Source organism: Cottoperca gobio, chromosome 16 (genome assembly GCF_900634415.1).
Source record: "Cottoperca gobio chromosome 16, fCotGob3.1, whole genome shotgun sequence".
NCBI lineage: Eukaryota > Metazoa > Chordata > Actinopteri > Perciformes > Bovichtidae > Cottoperca > Cottoperca gobio.
In genome coordinates, this window is record NC_041370.1 from 2,703,361 (window position 1) to 2,719,811 (window position 16,451).

The 16,451-nt window shown below is 42.4% G+C and overlaps 1 protein-coding gene across 1 annotated transcript; it reads left to right on the top strand.

The window, feature by feature from the left end:
* Positions 1–909: 909 nt before the first annotated feature.
* On the top strand, positions 910–16,408 carry zyx (zyxin). Its single transcript, XM_029451669.1, is given in 11 exon segments — positions 910–1,194; positions 8,241–8,476; positions 9,203–9,405; positions 9,407–9,469; positions 10,324–10,426; positions 11,315–11,928; positions 12,139–12,280; positions 13,058–13,227; positions 13,426–13,604; positions 14,166–14,286; positions 14,371–16,408. Coding segments are annotated over 10 exon segments (1,932 nt in total). The 5' UTR covers positions 910–1,194; positions 8,241–8,253; the 3' UTR covers positions 14,485–16,408.
* Positions 16,409–16,451: the final 43 nt, after the last annotated feature.

The window sequence follows — 16,451 nt, forward strand, 5'->3', positions numbered from 1 at the left end:
GGTGAAACGCTGTCACTCCATTGGATTTTTACTGTAACTGTGATATTAAAATGAAAATGTAAAATAAACTACAACGCTTTCAAAATGTTAAAATGAAAAATGTGATAATAAAACACATTTTATGTTTTTAATAATAGGCATGAGAGTTTTCTTTTCATTTTACAAGCTATGACTACATCTGAGAGTGTGATAAGACTCAAGGTTCGGGCTACGTGAGTCACTAAGGTGTTTGACGTACATGTGTGCGTGTGTGTGTGTGTGTGTGTGTGTGTCTGTGGTTGAGACATAAAGGATATTAAGTCATAGAAGTGTTCATATGTGCAGGATGGGAGATGTCATTTTAACACCAGGGTGGGGGCGATCACATCCTTATTGTCAGGCTGAACAAATATGATTTGTGAAAGAGCCATAACATGTATTTATGTGCTAATCGTGTAGTAAAAGTTTCTGCATGTTTGCTGCCTGAGTGCAAAGCAAATAGCGATGTGGCAACATACAAAATAATACCCTTACAATCTGATCCTCAGCTTTTGCCTGTTGAGGCAAGTGAAAGCACGGCATAAAACCAAGCCTAACCCTCACAGTAACTCAAGTTAAAATAGTCAACCTATTCCACAACCCAGCCCTGTTTGAACATACTTTCTCCAGCCAGTGTACCCTTGTGTTTAAAAACCCTGACCGCTTTTAGTGCCTGTATCTAATCAAGCCTCTAGCCCCATTATCTCTCCCTCCCTCTCGCTCCCTCATTCCCTCAGTCTGACCTTACAAGGAGAGGCAACAGGGTTGATGTCATTGAATGAAGAATGCAGCAAGAATTCAGAGAGAAAAGAGAGCAGGAGGAGGAGGGGTCTACAGAGAGAGAGAGAGAGAGAGAGAGAGAGAGAGAGAGAGAGAGAGAGAGAGAGAGAGAGAGAGAGAGAGAGAGAGAGAGAGAGAGAGAGAGTGCTGTTTACATAGTAATACACAACTCCTGGGCCAAAGTAAAAACGAGCGAGAACTTGTTTGGAAGGATGGTGTCATTCGTTTTCCAGACTGAAAAGCACAGGGGGAGGGTCTAATAGCTGTAGAGGGGAAGAGAGAAAGAGAAGTTACCATTACAGTCAACTCTTACTCAGCCTGGACCCACAGAAAGAGAAGAACAAAAGGAAGAGGGGGAAGGAAAAAGGAGATACACATTGCAGCTGTATTAACAGGGTACGTAATTGTATTTGTTATGAACCAGGATGATAGGATGAGATTGCATGTCTTACTTTTTTTGGAGTGGCAGACTGCCACACAGTTTACCTAATAAGGTAAATGTCAATGCAGGAAATGATAGCACATATTTACTGATCATTCAATGAGTGCTAACACCTCAGGGTTGTTTGTGATGTGACAACTAGTGTGGATGTCACATGGCAGCGTTGTATATGACATGTATAAAAACTAGTGCAGACTCGGGTTGAAGGATACCTCTGGACGGGTGGTGTTCTGTGGTTCCCTACCTGAGAGAATATGAAGGTACTGTAGGTTGCTACACCAGCTGATGGACACCGACGATAAGGAATGTGCTATGCGGAAGCTCCTACAGGAAGTCCAGCCAAAAAGTTGGCAAAGCTAGCTAGCTAGCAACGCAGCTGTTAGCCTTGATTTACTTCAGAGAGTAGCATAAATATTAAACCTGATGACAGCACAGTGACAAGAAGGCGTCTGCGTTGACATATGAGGTAAGAAAAGAATTGGGGCGGCGCTAAAGCCAACGAGACTACCTGACCAAAGCTTGTTAGGGGTGGTAGGGGTGTGTAGCGAAGCAAGCTAGCTAACGTTACCGTTGGTGTGATGATACGACAGAGTGGTTACGTTAACGTTTAGCACACAGGGAGGTGGCTGGTCACACTCACAGGTGAGTGTCGGTTGTCATTTAACCGTCTGTGAATTTAATATTCGAGCTATCTTGAGGTGTTTTGAAGCTACGAAGCTAACGTTACCTGATTCAAATGGATAACTGCTAACGCTTTCAAACGTCAGTTAACTACGTTCGTTGTTCTAACGGCTAACGGTTCATCACTAACACTAAAGTGACACTACGCTCTTTCGCTAGCTGCTTCATACACAGTTTTCCCATTGTGTTTATTGCTAGTAAGTGAATTATTCATTATTATTATTAATTAACCTAGCTGTCTGTCTTCATCTGCTGTGTTTGTGACCACTCACCCATTACTGTCAGCTGTCAAAGCGTTGGCTAACAGTTGGCTAACCCTTGCTAATCAATAGGGTGCCATGGTGGGTGGAGAACCAAGGTACAGTATTTTAACTTATTGATAGTGCTAAGTAAAAAGAAATCTATTATCAGGTAGTTAGAGGTTCAACAGTTTACTTGACTAATCGATTAGTTGATTGACAGAAAAACAATCGCCAACTGTTTTGATATTCGTGCAAAAATGGCAGAAAATCCTGTTTTCAGCCTCTGTAATATGGTTATTTCCTGATTTTCTCTGTTTTATAGCATAGCAAACTCTTTGAATTTTGATCTGACAAAACAAGACATTTATAGACATCACCTTGGACTTGGATGGACATTTTTAAGACAATTAATCTAGAAAATAATCAGATTAATCAATAATCAAAATGAGCTTTAGTTGCAGACCTACATGGTGGTACGTGTTAACTGTTCTGTTGTGACTCGTTGAGAAGGCCTACAAGTATAGCTTCACCATTGCATGACCTATATCCATAACCTAGTTGTGTCTCATGTCATGTATGAAAGGATGCGAAGGGATCGGCTACAGCTCTGTGCACTAATAAGGGATGTTTGAAGAATACATGAGACTTGTGGCCATTTTAATATTTCTACAACCTCGAGAATGTAAAAATCCTGTTATAATCAGTGTTCGCCACACAGTTGTGCCTTGACTCTCTGATTCATTTGCCTTATCATTAGCTAGATAGGAGGGGAGCCTCAACCCAAGGCCACAGTAAGCTGCGTTTAAGAATAACTTAAAGCGAGAAGGCTCTGGCTTCGGTACGCCTGAGGTTTGTGTGGTGCTTCTGTTTGGAAAGACTGGGATTATGGTCACTGACGCCTTAGTTAATTGGTGAGGGAATGAGAAATTTATGAATGAAGATGATCTATGAATTGCTGTATGCTGTCCCGGGGTGACGAAGAATCCTCCTTAATTGTAGCCTCCATGAGTCAAGAACCAAGCTATTTCAGGGCATCCCTTTGCCCCAAATCCCTGCATGTCTAGCTCTTTGATTCTGTCTCTCACTGTCTTGTGACTCGTCTTTGGCCTACATCATGTTACTGTAATGTGCAAGCAGACAAGGTTGTTTGGGTGAGAGCTTGACACGGAGCCCATTGGCTGATGTTATTACCCGTTTTGAAATGTTGCCTGCTCAATCAGCCATCTAACTGTAGTCTGAGAGCACAACACTGGTGCTCAATGCATGTCCAGTGACCTGTAAGATTGGACTCAAAAGGGTTGTTTGTCCCCGCATTAGTGACCCCCGGCCTAGACACGCTTTCCCAGAAACTGGGTGTGCTATTAACATGAGAACAATAGAGAGTTTCATCAACAACACACTAGTCACGGATACAATGACTGACCAGACATGGAAGGAGTTAGTTACTGTCAGGAAATCAGGTTCTCCTCACTGTTACAGAGGTTGTTTTTATTATTTGTATTGACAAGCAGTAATGAGCTGTTACTCATTTGGGAGCTTTACCTCTACCAGTGTTGTTTTTTTTAAAAGGTACATGTCTTTTGGTAAGAAAATATGAGTCGATCAACAGAAAAAAATCATTTCCAACTATTTTGCTAATCGGTTAATCGTTAAAGTAATCTTTCATGCAGAAATGGCAGAAAATGCTGTTTCTCTTTTAAATATGGAGATCTCCTATTTAACTGAATACATTTGGGTGTTTGACTGACAAAACATGTCAAAACATCCCCTTTATTATATTTATAGACCAAACGATTAATAATAATGAATCATTAGTTTCAACACTGCAAACAACAAATGTTTTTACTGAATGTATATGGGCACAGTGGTAAAATATCCCTATGTGAATAACTACTGCTTAATGCAGGTGTTTTAGTTTTTTGAGAAGATTAGAATAAAGAAGATATAAATTCAGTGCGGCACCATGCTACAACACTTACATATATGACCTTTTAAAAAGCAGTAGTACAGTATATAAACCAAATTGAGTTCCTCTATAACCTCAAAGTAATGAACTGCTGCTGAGTTAAACAGTTTTCCTTTGAAACGTGTGGTAAACTCCCCTTTACTGCATCACGTCATGCCTTCAGAGGAAAGAGGGTGTTCATGTGAAACTTATCAACACTGAGACAAAACACAAAGATACTATAACGTATGCCACACAAGCAGCTTAGTTTTACTTTTGTATATGGGATTTAAAGTGCTGAGGGCAGTGATTCTCCAATCATGTTGATGTGTGCTTGCTAGTTTTTATATCCTTCACGGTAGTTGGGCTGATTACATTCACTCTGTGTCCCATGTGTGAATCAGTCCCTGATAAGATGAAATGAAAACCAACTGGGCTGCAGTACCAAACCAGAGTCAAGCCACTTTTCTATCCTGTAAAGGTCGAGCCATGTGGAGTTTATACAAAGTTCAAAAGCTACAGAGTACAGTGTGATTTATGCTGCGGCCCTACCCAAAGGCTGCATAATGCCACCCTCCATCACAGCTGTAACTTAGAAATGATTAAATGCAGCCTCAAGTGATGTCATTCAGAGACATGAAAGTTGAGGAAAGCACAAGAATAAAAGAGATGAAAATGGTTGTGGTCTGCCACACAACACAAATCTGTTCATCAGGCAGACAGGGCTTAATACAAGCACTCAATCCTTCAGCAAAAGAGAGGCTGTTCTGAGAGAAACAAAAACAAATCAAGAAAAGGTGATGTCATTGGGTTGTAGTGCCAAAAATGTTCCTCGGCCGAGGGTCTCTCATCTCAAGGATCAGGTTTCAGGATGGATTTGCAGTAGGACGTCTGGAGCTCAGTGTGGAGCTGATGTCACCGTATTAAACCCCTCAGGACCGGAGCAGATGGATCCTGACCACAATTATCAACTGAATAATTGAGGGGACTATTGCATATTGTGTCTTAGAAATAAGGTAGCTAACGTACTGTAATAAAGAGACTGAATCACAGTCTATACCCACCCTTGTCAAGCACTCCTTTTAGAAAGCCATTAGAAAGCCAAGTGTTCTGTTTAGAGTACTTCAGATGTGCACACCTTATTTAAAGCCAAGAGCTTTATCTTCACTGTAATCAGTCTTCTGCATTAAGTGTCCACTATAATCAACATGAAGTACCCCTTCATATCAGGATAATAAGTAGCCAGCCGTTTCCCAAAAGACTGAAAAACACCTGTCCTCTCTCTCGCTTTCCTTTCTGTTTGTTATTTTATATTTCCAGTCGTGCAAACAGCTCTGCAAAATGTCTCCTGTCTCTGTGCCTGCACAAAGTTGGCAACCAGAACACTTTGCTTCTCCATTAGGGACTCACATCTCCCCTTATTGATCCATGCAGCAATTGTCTGGATTATTTATGTGGGATAGTGAAGTGGAGCTAAAATTCTGTATTTTGATGGGTTTTTTAAACTCTACTTAAATTACAGTGACATTTGAGAATCAATCTCAAAGCCTTAAGATTCAACTTTGTTCAACTAATTGTTGTTTTTTGATGAGACAAACGGTTAAAACCTCTTGTCTTTCTAAACCTTACCACCAGTCAATAATAGTTTGTAGTCAATAGATCATTGATTCACAATGTGATGTGTTAAAATATCTAATGACATAATGGAGCAGTTGATACCTCGGCATTGTTTAAGGACATATATGGTTAAAAGTGTTCAACATCTATAAATGTTGATATAGAGGAAGTGGACTCAGGAAGCAGAAGAGAAGTCCGCCTGCTTCCTCATCACAGAAGCTGGTTGTGTTATGAGCACCAGATGCTTTCATGATGAGCTTGCAGGTTTTTTATCTTGTCAGAACATGAAGCGTTGCCTGTGTGTCCCAACAAAGTGGAATGAGGATGAAACCCGTCAGCTTTGCCTGGATATGAGCTTTTACCGTCAGCTCAAGCCTTGAAAACTTAGTAATTGTCAAGGCTTGATCTCTTCCTGTAAACGTTTGTTTTCCTACATGCAAACCCAATTCTATCTAAATGGTGTAAACAAATGATTTACATTTCACTCACAGTGCAAACAATGTTTTCTGTGGCTTTTGGAGAGATCTAGTTGGCAACTGCTCGGCATTAGTGTAACAACTTTAAAAGGCAGAAGATACAGTAAGTTTAACGAGTCATAGAAAACTCCTTCAGTTATTTCAGTAAAGGTTTATATGTTGGGTCATCTTTCTGTAGTGTTGAGAGGAAAACTAGGCAACATTATAAACGTACTACGATGTTACTTCCCCCTTTATTTAATGCTTTTCACCATGGGGTGTTGCTTACAATCTACAAAGATGGAGAAATATAAACTCTAACTCAAGAAAGCTGTTTCAAGACACAAATACAACTTTAATCTGTTTTCAGTCTGACTGGTTGCAGACCTTTTTTTATTTTTAGAAAGGTTTGATGTAGCTTTATTTATTTAAGTACTTTTGAATTATAGATACCTGAGAAAATAGTCCCCCGCTCTTCTTTTTTAGTAACTATGACATCTTTGGAGGCATCAATGCGATATAACTTTCATTAGGATGTAGAGGGTAAGAGATAGTTACATGTTCACTGGACAATGTTGTGTCCAATGTGTCAATTACTTTCCAGCTATGACATTTACATTTAACTTCTCATTAATCATTGCCACAGTTATTATTATTATTATTATTATTATTATTATTATTATTATTATTATTAGGAGTCTGAAACCTTTTCAGAGCTTGGGGTAGAACAGGTTGTCAAACAGCAACATGGTGTGAGTTCGGACAGCCAGTGTGTACAGATGCGTGCATGTGTGTGTATGACTAAGTGTCTTGGTGGAGGGGGGTCAGTCAGAACAACCGTGCTTTTGACTAAAGTTCATGTTCGGGGGCCGGTGGTCTTCAGGGAAATGTGTTCAGACTTTGTGAAGAATCTCGGTAGAGACACTGAAGTAACGTCAACATTTGTTTAACCACCAACATGTGTGAGGTAAATATTTGAGCTCACTCTCTTCTTGACGCACCTCACATGAACATGTTGTGATAGTTGCTATCGTCCCTGCTTCAAACTGTTCTCCCTTCTCAGAAAAAAACTTGTTATCATCGTGTTTTATGTCCCAGTAAACAGACATGTGTTATACATTGTAAATTGTTTTTGGCATCTGGGAGTGCCACTATGTCTGCTCGGTATACATGGCCTGAGGAGATGTTCACACACTTTCCTCTCCTTCCACTGTGGACCATTAGTCAAAGCTTTTATGTTTAAAGAGTAACTGGATTTGCAATATGCCTCGTGGTTGTTATTTTCTTTTTTTACTGCTGTTTCACAAAATCCAGAAATAGTCATAGTCCATACATTTTAAGAGATGCTGCAAGCCACAATAAACCTCCATTTTATTTAGTTCTGCTAAGACGTTAGGGATCGAGCCAGCTGTGCCCCAGTTATAAAGTATACAACAGCGTACTGTTTTGGCATTGGATATAAAAGAAGTTAGTGTTTTGCACTAACAGGAAATGCAAAACAATATGCACAGATTGAATCAATCAAACTGCAATTTTAAGAAGCAACAGCCAATTTTAAAGTTGGAAACGTGACAGAGCAAAAGAAAAATGTTCTCCCAAAGATTTATTACTTATTTTTTATCTTCTCTCACCATTTCTATTGTGCAATGCTTTGAAGGACAACTTCCCATCAACAGCACTCTCACACATCCAGCAAGTTGAGTCTGCGTTCGGACATCTCTGCAGTTCCTTTTGTCACGTCTTCAGTGTAAAGGCACTCCATATTCAAAGTCTGGTTGCAATTAGTGTATAGTTTGGAATTGTATTGGGCCAAATGTTTTGTTGATGTGTCATCACCACTAATTCTCCAGCAAAAGACCCGACCTGCTCACGCTGCCAAGGAATGTAAGCCCTTTACTTTAGTCAGCTGATGCATGTTGCTTTCATCGTGTGGGGTGAGAGGGACTGGAGTTTGAACTTCACTGCAACCTGTTTTCTACCTTTTTGTTATGAAACGGAGTTACTGTTTCCCTCTGGGGTGTCTAACTGGTGTCCATAATGATTCTTGTGTTCATCCTCAGATAAATACACAAAATGGAGGACTCCAGCAGCAGCAAGCCGTTCATGATGACATCCTCTCTGAACTTCAAAGTCACCACACCGTCCTTCTACAACCAGCCAAAGAAGTTTGCCTCTGTGGCAGCACCGCGGCCCAAAAGTCTGACGCCCCCCTCAGCTCCATCACCGACACCAATAGGCACAGCTGTGATTGGTCGAGTGGGAGATCTGCCTCCACCGCCCCCTTCGCTCTGTGATGGTATGTGCATTGTCTATATCTTAAGTTATATTCACTCAGTCAGCGGCCCTCCCCTGTCCCACCCCCCGCTGCTTTTTACGCTACAGCATGCAGAGCTTTACAGTTGAGTGTACAATGGATCGTGGTGCTCTTGTTTTAATGAGTCGTCTTCGAGACATTACGTCACTGTACTGTCCTGCCTTTTCTAGTCAAATGTCGACAGATTTACAGAGTCTCACACCTTTGCTTTTGGGGGGATTTTACTTTTTACATTTTACTACTAGTATGAATTTGAAGAGTTTGCTTTGACCTTTGACCTTTGACCAACGTTCTCCGTAGACATGCAGACTTTTTTTGTTGTGGTGTTTTCTTGTTTTTGCTATAAAAGTATAATAAAAGTATGTTCTTAAAGCACTCGGTATATCTGATTAATGATTGACAGGGAAAATTGGATTGGATTTTGGCACGGTCACACATGCGTGAATGCAGGGGAGGCGATGTTCGAGCTGAATGTGTGCGTGTGTGCCAAGTGGGGTCAACCACACACACTTCTTTGCTATTAGTTGAGGCTGCGACTTCACCGGTTAACTTCACCGGTTAACTTCACCGGTTAACCTCCACGTGATGCGAATTTTCTTTGCCAAATATTCGCCAATGTTAATTTTGTGCCCGTGTGACCGTGCCCTAATACAAACTGAACCATTCTGTCACAGCTTTTAACCAATCAACCCTCCTCATTTCTGTCAGACTTCCCACCCCCCCCTCCTCCTCCTCCCCTGGATGATGATTTGCCAGCCCCTCCCCCCGAATGCCAAACCACACCCTCTTCCTCTGAGGCGCCCCCTCCCGCCTTCCCCGCTCCACCACCAGTGGCAGATGACCTGCCCCTCCCCGCGCCCCCTGAAGAGAGTGCCTGTCCGCCCTCCTGCCCGTCTCCCCCTCCTCCTCCCCCACCCCCCCCCACCTCTCCCTGCCTCCGGTACCAGTATTCCCAGTGCTGCTGGAAACCCACAGGTGAGTAATCTTTACAAAATTAGGCCAAAGTTGCGTTGCCTGTCTGCATGTTTCCTCTTTTGGCTGCATGTAACTGCATTTCAGTATAATTTGATTATCAGTTAGGACACTGGGGGGCATTGTTGTTGGACCATAGTGAGTCCATGGAGTGTTGGCAGGAAATACTGTCCTTTTGAGATTTTCCCACAAATGATATTAGCATTAGTCTGGGATAAATCTCCCAGTTTCATGCGTCTAACAGGATTATTGCCCATTTAGGCAACTGAAATAGTTTTTAGACATGCCATGAAAGGTTTATTGTTAAGATGTTTATTGCAGGACTGCATTAATTGCAGCTTGTTTGTCAGACTATAAAGGCACCAATGTATTAGAATTAGACATTTGTATCCACTGTTAAAAAGTATAAAACAAAACAAATGGCTTAGAAAGGATGCAAACAGGATTACACGTCGTGTTTACATCACAAGGAGTTTACGCTCCATGTTTCTCTGCAAACAATCCAATAAATCGAAAATTAAATAATTGAACAGTTAGTATTCTCACTCGCACAACCAGGGAAATAAAATTCAAGTATTATTCATTTATTCCTCGTCATTATTACTCCCTTCATTAAGTTTGTTTATCATTTTACATTTTTCATTCTGGGTTTTCCAACCCAATAACCTTTTCCATTCTGCATTTATGAATAGATGAAGGAACCAAACACAGTTGTAATTAAAGGATATGTAAACATAAGCTTCCACCTTTATTATTCCTGACTCTTCCTCCTTTGCTTCATCGCTTGTGATCACTTTATGTGTGTTAATAAATGTTCTTTTATTGACTGTCTCTTCCTCTCTGTCTTCCTCTGCCAGAGACTTGTGGCGAAGCAGACGAGCTTCGATCAACAGCTCGACACTCTAACCGACTTGCTGTCTGAGATGGAGACCAGGGGACCTTTTAACCCGAAGGTACAAAGCATGGAGGGATGGAGAATGCACTGTAACAAACATAACACATTAGGATATGGATAGAGAGACGAGCTGTAGAACAGATGGGAGGGGAAATGCCAGCGGGAGCCGCACCGTAGAACATTAGAGTCAGAGGGAACAAAGGTAGGCAGGTCAGTGGAAACAGTTCAAAGAGTTTTCATTTCATTAGTCTCTCTTCATCTGTTCGGGTTGAAAGCTCAATGATAAGTGAACTGCAAACCAGAAAACAAAAAGTGAGGTAGCTGGTGATTCTCTCTGTGAGGCAGAGAGAGAGAGAGGAGAGAGAGAGAGCGAGAAGAGAGAGAGAGAGAGAGAGAATAGAGAGAGAGAGAGAGAGAGAGAGAGAGAGAGAGAGAGAGAAGAGAGAGATAAAGAGGGAGAGAGAGAGAGATAGAAGGAGAAGCGAGAGAGAAAGAGAGAGAAGAGCGATCTCAGCACTCTCATGGCACTAGCTAGTCGATATGTCACTCTCTCTCTCTTCGTGCGTCCTCTAGCCCACCCCTCTCAAAGATGAAGCCACGAGTGCTGCCATGAGACCCAGTGAGAGGCCATACATGGAGAGTGTTTTATCCAACTGGGAGGGTTCTGGATCATGACTGAATAACGTGTTGGCTCTCAAAACTTGCAAAATAATGTCAGCAAGAGTGAAGCACTTCTGATAAACTCAAACTTGTGGAGCACTTCCAATGTTTTTAACTTTAATCAAAGTTCCTCATTCAATATAATAAAGTGTCTGCATTATAGCATGAACTGTTATACACTAAGATATGAACTTTCCCTGTGAAGTGTTTGTATACTTCACATTGAGTTGCTTTGTTCAATCTGTAAACAGATCATTTAATTGTTGTGGTGTTTTGTATCCGCAGTTACCGAGCCAGTAATTCTTCAGCACCAGCACCCAAGCCGTCAGCTCCTCCCCCGACCGCTCCGAAACCAGCTCTCTCCTTCCTCCCGCCCCCTGAGATGGGAGACCGCCCGCCTCCAGCGCCCTGGGCAGAAGAACTCAAAGCCAGAACGAACCGACAAGCCAATCACAACTCTGCACCAAACTCTGCTGCTCAGTCGTTTGCTAAGGCCCCGGCTGTGGCCCCCAAGTCTGGTTTCGGAGGGAGAACGGCAACGTCATCAACCTCTCTGGCACAAAAACTGAACCAGAACCTGAACCAGAACATCGCCCCAATCGCTGTTGCACCAAAACCTTCCCCTTCCTCTGCCACCAGCTCTTTCCCTCCACCTCCCGCAGCTCCCCCCGCAGCTCCCCCCGCAGCTCCCCCCGCAGCTCCTCCAGCAGCTCCTCCAGCAGCTCCTACTCCTCCGAACAATATGGCGGCTGCCCCGGCCTTAAACCACATAAAGAGTTCTCCCTTTGGCAGTCAGGTGAATGCAAACCAAAACCCTCCTGCTGCTGTGCCTCCTCCTCAACCCAAGATGATGGCAGCTACCCCCTCCTCTTTTATCCAACCAATGAAAACTGCTCCTGCATCAACAGTATGTTCCAGTTTTATTTCACTAAAGATCTTTGCTTTGCATGTGCAGTAAGTTTAGTTTATAGCAGTCAGATCAGAATTATGCATTTGTGGACCTGCTCAATCGTAAATAACAAAATGCTTTATAAGGTATGTTGTATGAAGCTACGTAAATAATGTATATGTATGTACTCATGGCTGTGTGTGTGTGTGTGTGTGTGTGTGTGTGTAGCCCTCACCCCCTGGCCCAGTTGCTATCCCAGGTGGAGGCGTTCCTCTGAATATGAGGGAAGTGGAGGAGCTGGAGAGAATGACCAAGGACTTCATTAAAGACATGGACACACACGCACCTGTCATCACCTCCCCTCCTACTGGTACACACACACACACACACACACACACACACACACACACGTGTAAACAGAGGGGTGGCTGTTATTTTCATGGTGAAACTTGCATAGAAATGTGTGCAGTGTGCTGCGGGCTTTAATGTATCTCTGCAGTTCTCTGTTCACTGCTGTGAATATATATCCATTAAAGGGACAGTTCGTTTACCGATAGTGCTAATAATAAATCTAGATTGTTTTGTGTGAGTCTGCAAGTTTTGGAACTAGACGGCACTTAGCTTGTGGCGCTCAAAGCGGCAAAAAATACATTAAAAAAAAAAACCTCTTTCCAGAAATCATGACCCAGTTAACTCGAGGTAACCACAGACCTGGTTGTGAGCTTCATGCAGGAACTATTTTCTCTCTACCAATCTACACCCACCAACCGTATCACCGCGCAGAACAAACTATTTTAGCAGTGTTTGGATTTCCTAATTGTTATGACCCCATTCATCTGATTACTGATAGGATTACTGATATAGTGGTGCTGCAACACTTATTCCTCACTTTTCTAATTACACGTTATCCACAGTTTAGCATGCTGTGTAAACAACATAACAAATCCATAAAGGTATACGAGTTTATCATCTGTGTAAGTGACACATTATTATTCTCATTAGTTAGAGGATGACACTCTAATTAACACACGCAGAGCAGGAAGATGTACTTGTGATTAATCTTGTTTGTATATCTTTCTCCTTTCACCCCTTTTTCTCTCTGCCTCCCCAACTCCCCCCACCTCTCGCTTGTCTCTTCCTATTCTAGAGGTCTGTGGGAAGTGTGGGGAGTGTCTGTCCCGCACTCAGCCAGCAGTGAGGGCCATGGATAAACTCTTCCACTCCAACTGCTTCTGTTGCATGAGCTGTCACCGCCCCCTGCAGGGCATGCAGTTCTATGACCGGGACGGTGCGCCTCAGTGTGATGACTGCTACACGGTGAGCAGACGCTGCATGATCACACCAGAAGCTCACACATTGTTTTACTTTCATTGTAGCAACAACTCGCATGTCAGTATGTGTTTAATGTAATGTATTCCCATGCACATACTGATGAGTAAGCATCAATAGTAAGAAGTGTTCAGTGCATCCTTACAATGTGCTGAATGTGCTGAACATCTTTCTGCTCCTCCTCAGAGTTCCCTGGCAGTGTGTTCCCGGTGTGGGGAGAGGATCACAGACCGCGTGCTGAAGGCAGTGGGCCAGTGTTTCCACTCCCACTGTTTCCGCTGCAGCACCTGTTCCTGCACACTTGAGGGGGCGCCCTTCATCACCGATGACAACAACAACCCCTACTGTGTCCAGGATTACCACAGGTGGCTACTGGCTGTTGATTCCTCAATGATGAGGGAATATTACATATCTATGCAGTGTATGTTACCAAACGTACAATGTGGGAACCTTTCCCTGCATAGTTTCTCAGTACAAGGAAGCACAAGCTGTCCAAGCTGGGCTTTTTAGGCAGCATTTTATGCCTTATTGGACAGATACAAGTCTAGAAGAAGCAGAGGGGGCGGGGGGAGGGTATGACATGCAACACAAGTCCTGCAGCTAGAATCAACCTGGCATGTTGCAGTTATGTATCATGCGCTGTAACCATTAGGCTACAGAAGCGCTCCCCAAGCATGTGTTTGGATCTATTAATTGGACCCCATTCATCCTACTGATCATGTGATCATGTGATTACTGATGAGAGTGGTGCTGCAACACTTCATCCTCACTTTTATAATTGCACATTATATCCACACAGCATGCTAAACTGGATCAAATAAAAACAATGAATCCTCACTACCTCTAGTTGAAACTATGAATGTGAACGAGTGAGAATTTGCTTAAGGTGATGAACTAACTGCCGGCTTTCCACCGTTATGTTCCAGACGTTTCTCCCCTCTGTGTGTGAGCTGTAATGAACCCATTATCCCAGCCCCGGGCAGCGAGGAGACAGTCAGAGTGGTGGCTCTCGACAAGAACTTCCACCTTAAGTGTTACCGTTGTGAGGTAAGACATCTAAACAACGTTTTATCAAAAATATACATCAGTGTGTTCAAAAAACTCTAAAAACGTGACTTCTTTGTCCTGTAGGATTGTGCTCGCCCTCTCTCCATAGAGGCGGATGAAAATGGCTGCTATCCATTAGATGGCAAGATCCTGTGTATGAAGTGCCACACCCAGCGAGCCAAGAAAGCTGCTCAGTGATTGGCTGAAGCAGCGTGACTCAGATTAACTATGAACCAAAATCCAAAAGCACAGGATTCATTCAGCTGCCGTTTTGCCTTTGCAACAGGGCTTCATTCAGTGTGTGTGCAGGTGTGAGTGTGAATGAGGCGTGTGAAGTATGTTTGCATGCAGATCCAGTGTAGTATTCCCCTCGTCTGTGTTCACTTCAGTGCGGAGGTAATGTACTGCACTTGAAATAACCTCCCCTCATCTTTTATTCCCACCCTTCCTCTCTCCACCCCCTCCTCCAGCCCCTCCTCCACCCTCTTTGTGTCCTATGACTTATTTTTTGTGCCAATTCTATGTTTACGCTAAAATATTTCCAGCATAACTTGCACAAGAACAGTTTGGTCAGAAGAGCAGTGTGATGAATATAGAGTTGCCTTTCTTTGTCTCTCGCCTCCATATTGTTAGTAGCAGCATTAACTCAGATACTTTCACTGGCCGGGCTCTCTCCCTATGAGCAGTGTTACTGAGACGGATCGTTAGCATAGCGTGAGGAGAACCACAGACCTCCCATTGACCACGCTGCAGATTTCACCACTCTGGTTGGCTGTGAGAATATCTTTAACACTTTGGCAGTTGTTGTGCCTGCAAGCATGGTTATTATGCTTTCCTGCCTAGAAAGTGCTTTTTATCAGCCGATCTGTCGTCGAGGGCTAAACGTTGACTGCACGAAAAGATAAAAACAGTGAATGTTGCTCTTAGTTTTACTGTGATGTGAATTTGATAATTCACAGGCATGCGTTGAATTATGTCTTGTAGCGCTCTCTTCTTGATCATACAGACTGTATACGGGCAAGACTAGAACACACATGCCTTCATAAATACTTTAACTGTATTTTTACATGCATGCTTTTTGGATGCACAAATTATGAACAAGCACAGAGTCCATTCCATGGATCTTATAAAACAAACACATGGTCATAAAGGTCAGCAGCATGGCTGAAAACGGGACCTATCGTGATCGCTGCACAGTTCCATAGTGAAACAAAACAGCCTTTAAGTGTCACTGTGACTCTAAAGCCCCCGCACATGATCAATTTTGTATTAGACACCATCTAGAAACATAATAGTAGTTTTTGATATGCATCTCTTGCTTTAAATAACATCATTTATGGACCATTTGTTTTAATGAGGTATTAAGGTTGTGTACTAACGTCACCTGTCCTGACAGCAGGATGATAGATGAGCATTATTAGCTTTTAGTTTTAGGTGACGATAACAATTAGTGAGCGAATATGTTGAAGCTGTCGGCAGAATTAAGGTTAAAACGGTTACATGAGATTCAATGTTTTGACTTTCATGTGTGTTTTATCACCGTCTGTTCTATTGTTACAGTAAATACCACTATTACTTCCATTATCCACCTTTTGTACTTTTGAACTTTGCCTGTTCATGTCGGTTATTTACTATTTTACTCTTATCTTACTGTACTTCATTGATAAATGCTTCTCCACTATTGTATCCGTGTTCTTTTTTAACTGAGCCTGGTTTGCAGCTACAGAAATTCATTCCACAAAAAGAAAGCCGTTGTTTCTTGTGCTTGCATTGAGCCTGTCGCAGTACAACAGCACAACGACAAACATGGCGATAGTTATTCAGCGTTGCATGCTATGTGTCTGTGGTGGGGGCATTATGTCTTCACCTCCGTGGCCCTGCCTTCGTCATCACTATGTGATATTAAACGTATGATGATTCCTCCATAGTTGCATTTATCTGGCGCTTTGTTGTGTTATGTCATATTGTATTACATGCCTTGTCTTTTCATATAACTTTTAAAAAATAAATTCCTGTTTGATATGTGTGAATGTGTATATGTTTAAAAACATTATTTAGCCCTCGCCCCCTTTCGCTGTATCAAAAGTTAAACAAATAAATACATACAATTCTAAATGCCAAATGTTTTCGTCTGATTTCTCAACTGTTTATAGTTCTGGACATTC